General features: G+C 46.7%; 1 protein-coding gene across 1 annotated transcript in view; it reads left to right on the top strand.

Annotated features, from left to right (window-relative positions):
- The window catches only part of FOXM1 (forkhead box M1), a 9,568-nt gene extending 7,356 nt beyond the window's left edge, over positions 1-2,212 (top strand). The window contains exons 8-9 of the mRNA XM_018576428.1: positions 1,103-1,272; positions 1,397-2,212. Of these exons, the coding sequence (XP_018431930.1) occupies positions 1,103-1,272; positions 1,397-2,176 (950 nt within the window). The 3' untranslated portion in view covers positions 2,177-2,212. The remainder of the gene's footprint in view (positions 1-1,102; positions 1,273-1,396) is intronic.
- The last annotated feature ends 357 nt before the right edge of the window (positions 2,213-2,569 follow it).

Raw genomic sequence — 2,569 nt, 5'->3', positions numbered from 1 at the left:
GGAGCAAATTGGCTCATTTTATGTTTGCTACTTACACATATAGACAGGCTCTGCTTATTGGTCCTACACGGTGCATGTGTTTTACTGTTCTCACTTAACACACTTCTGTAAAGCTGATTAATGTTTTGTGGCTCATCCTGTAGCCTGTCCAGTTGGTTTGCAGGGATGCAAAAATTACATTTAATATAATAGTAGAGATGCACCGATACCGGTTTTTCGGTATCGAGTACAAGTACCGATATTTTTTTTTTTTTTCTGGTACTCGCCGATACCAGATGTCCCATTAAGGAAGCCAGGCAGTGTGTAATGACTCGCCACCTGGCTTCCTGATTAGCAGGGAAGCTGTCTCCATGCTTCTCGTCACTAGGCGACAAGGTCATGGAGCCGGCTTTCTGGCCAATCAGGAAGCCGGGCGCCGTGTAACGATGTGGTGATGAGGGAGCATGACGCCGGCTTCCCGACCAATCAAAGCCGCATCATTAAACGGGGCCCAGCTTCCTGATTGGCCAGCTTCCCAACCAATCGGGAAGCCGGACAGCGAGTCGTTACACACTGCCCGGCTTCCTGATTGGCTGGGAAGCCACAAGGGAGCATAGAGCCGGCTTCCCGGCCAATCAGAAAGCCGGGCAGCATGTAATGACTCGCTGCCTGGTTTCCTGATAGTATCGGGCTAGGCATCGGAGCATTTGGGCGAGTACTCGGCATCGGCACCGATATTAGTATCCGCGCATCCCTACATAATGGTTACTATAAATTTGTACTGAAAAATATTAGCGTTGTTTGAAGCTGTGTGCAGGGTCCTTTGGACCGGATCCCCAGCATGCCCCTAGTCATGCATTTATTGCCTTTCCGAGATACTTCTTTAGCATTGTTTGGGATACAGTGCCCCCAAGTTTTCCGTTCAGGAGCACATACATATTGGCTGATCTTTACTTGTAAATCTAGATACAAGTACAAAATTAGTCATCTTCCCTTTTTATCAGCTGCTGATTCTAAAACCACACTCCACATTGTAATGAGACTTTTTAAATACTGCATCTGTACAAAATGTCTTTTAGTATGGAACTTATACCAGATTGTTTTCTTTTCTGTCACTCTAAAGCTCCAGAGAGAAAGATGAAGCCACTGCTGCCTCGAATTGATTCCTATCTCATACCGGTCCAGTTTCCCATTACACAGTCGGTCTTGTTCTCTCCCGTGGAGGCATTTTGTGCTGATCCTGGACCATCTGGTGGAGCACATTTCAGCAAACGTGTTAAGATCGCCCCCAAGGTTAGAGAAGTATGATTTGGATATATTATCATTCATCAATTTCATATCATCATATATCATATCAATTTTAATTATTATCTAGCAGAACCATTTTTGTGACCAGTGTCTCTAACAATTGTTTCAGATACCGCCGGAGACTGAGGATCCTCTCCCTTTGTCCCAACCAGTGGAGGTTAAGGCTGAGTCGGTCGATATTAAGTCTCCAGCTCCTTTTCAGTGCAGACGAGCAAGCGGGTCCCGGCGGAAACAGCAGCTGGTCACCCCTCGGTCTCTGGAACCAGAGCTAGTCCTTCCTGACAGCAGTGCATCTGATTCAGGCCTGGACACTGATTTCTCCTTCCTGCAGGACACACAGGCACAAGAGGGCCCTTCGCAAATCACACAGGATGAGGATTATGCCTTTAAGACCCCCATCAAGGAAAGACTGAAGCCTCATGCTTCCTCCACTCCCAGTAAGCCACGGGGAGCATGTACCCTCCCGGATTCCGAATTTCCCTTAAGTAGAGATCTTCTGCCTGACTTCAGCCCCGTCCGATTCCCCTGCAGCACTGCCCTCACCCCTTTTAAGGACAACTACGGTGCCGTAAGTTTTGGGGAGACTCCTTTTAAGGATCTGCCCATTTTTGGCTCTCCGTCAGACTTCATGGGTACATTTTCTCCATCTTCTCCCCAATCAGACACACTGGACACTCCTAAGGGCATGCGCAAACACAAACGCTGTTCCAAGGAGCTACTCATAGGAAACTCAGCCAATCGCTCCTTATTAGAGGGACTTGTGCTGGACACAAAGGACGAGAGCCTGAGTAAGATCCTTCTGGATATCAGCTTCAGTGGCTTGGATGATGACAACAGCGTGGGGGGTGACAACTCGTACTTGGGGCAACTTTTATCCGAGCTGAGGTAGAAGTGGAAGTGAGAAACCTATACCACGGTCACTTTTTTATTTCTATACATGTCTTGTACATGTGAGATTTTAGCCCTTGGGTTCCCAGCTTGGTTTATTTTTGCTGTAATTATCTAGGGAGTGGTGTTTTACTCTGTTCATTGGCTTATTTTGAATTTGCTTTAGCATGTATTGTGGAGATACTCCTTAATGCATTGCAAAGCAAGGAACTGTACCAAACTAAACATTGTTCAAGAGGAACTTGCTATTCAATGTCCACATTGCAGTCACACACATATGTGGCCAGTTTGTTGAACGCCTCCTGAATCCAGATCCCCATGCAAGAGAAACTTTTGGGGCGCCTGTAGAAGAAAGCATCATAATCACAGGGCAAACTTCATGCAGTTCTCTGCT

This window comes from Nanorana parkeri, unplaced genomic scaffold (genome assembly GCF_000935625.1).
Source record: "Nanorana parkeri isolate BGI_ZX_2015 unplaced genomic scaffold, ASM93562v1 scaffold67, whole genome shotgun sequence".
Classification (NCBI taxonomy): Eukaryota; Metazoa; Chordata; class Amphibia; order Anura; family Dicroglossidae; genus Nanorana; species Nanorana parkeri.
Note: the sequence above shows the minus strand (reverse complement) of the source record. Positions and strands in the feature narration are given on the sequence as shown.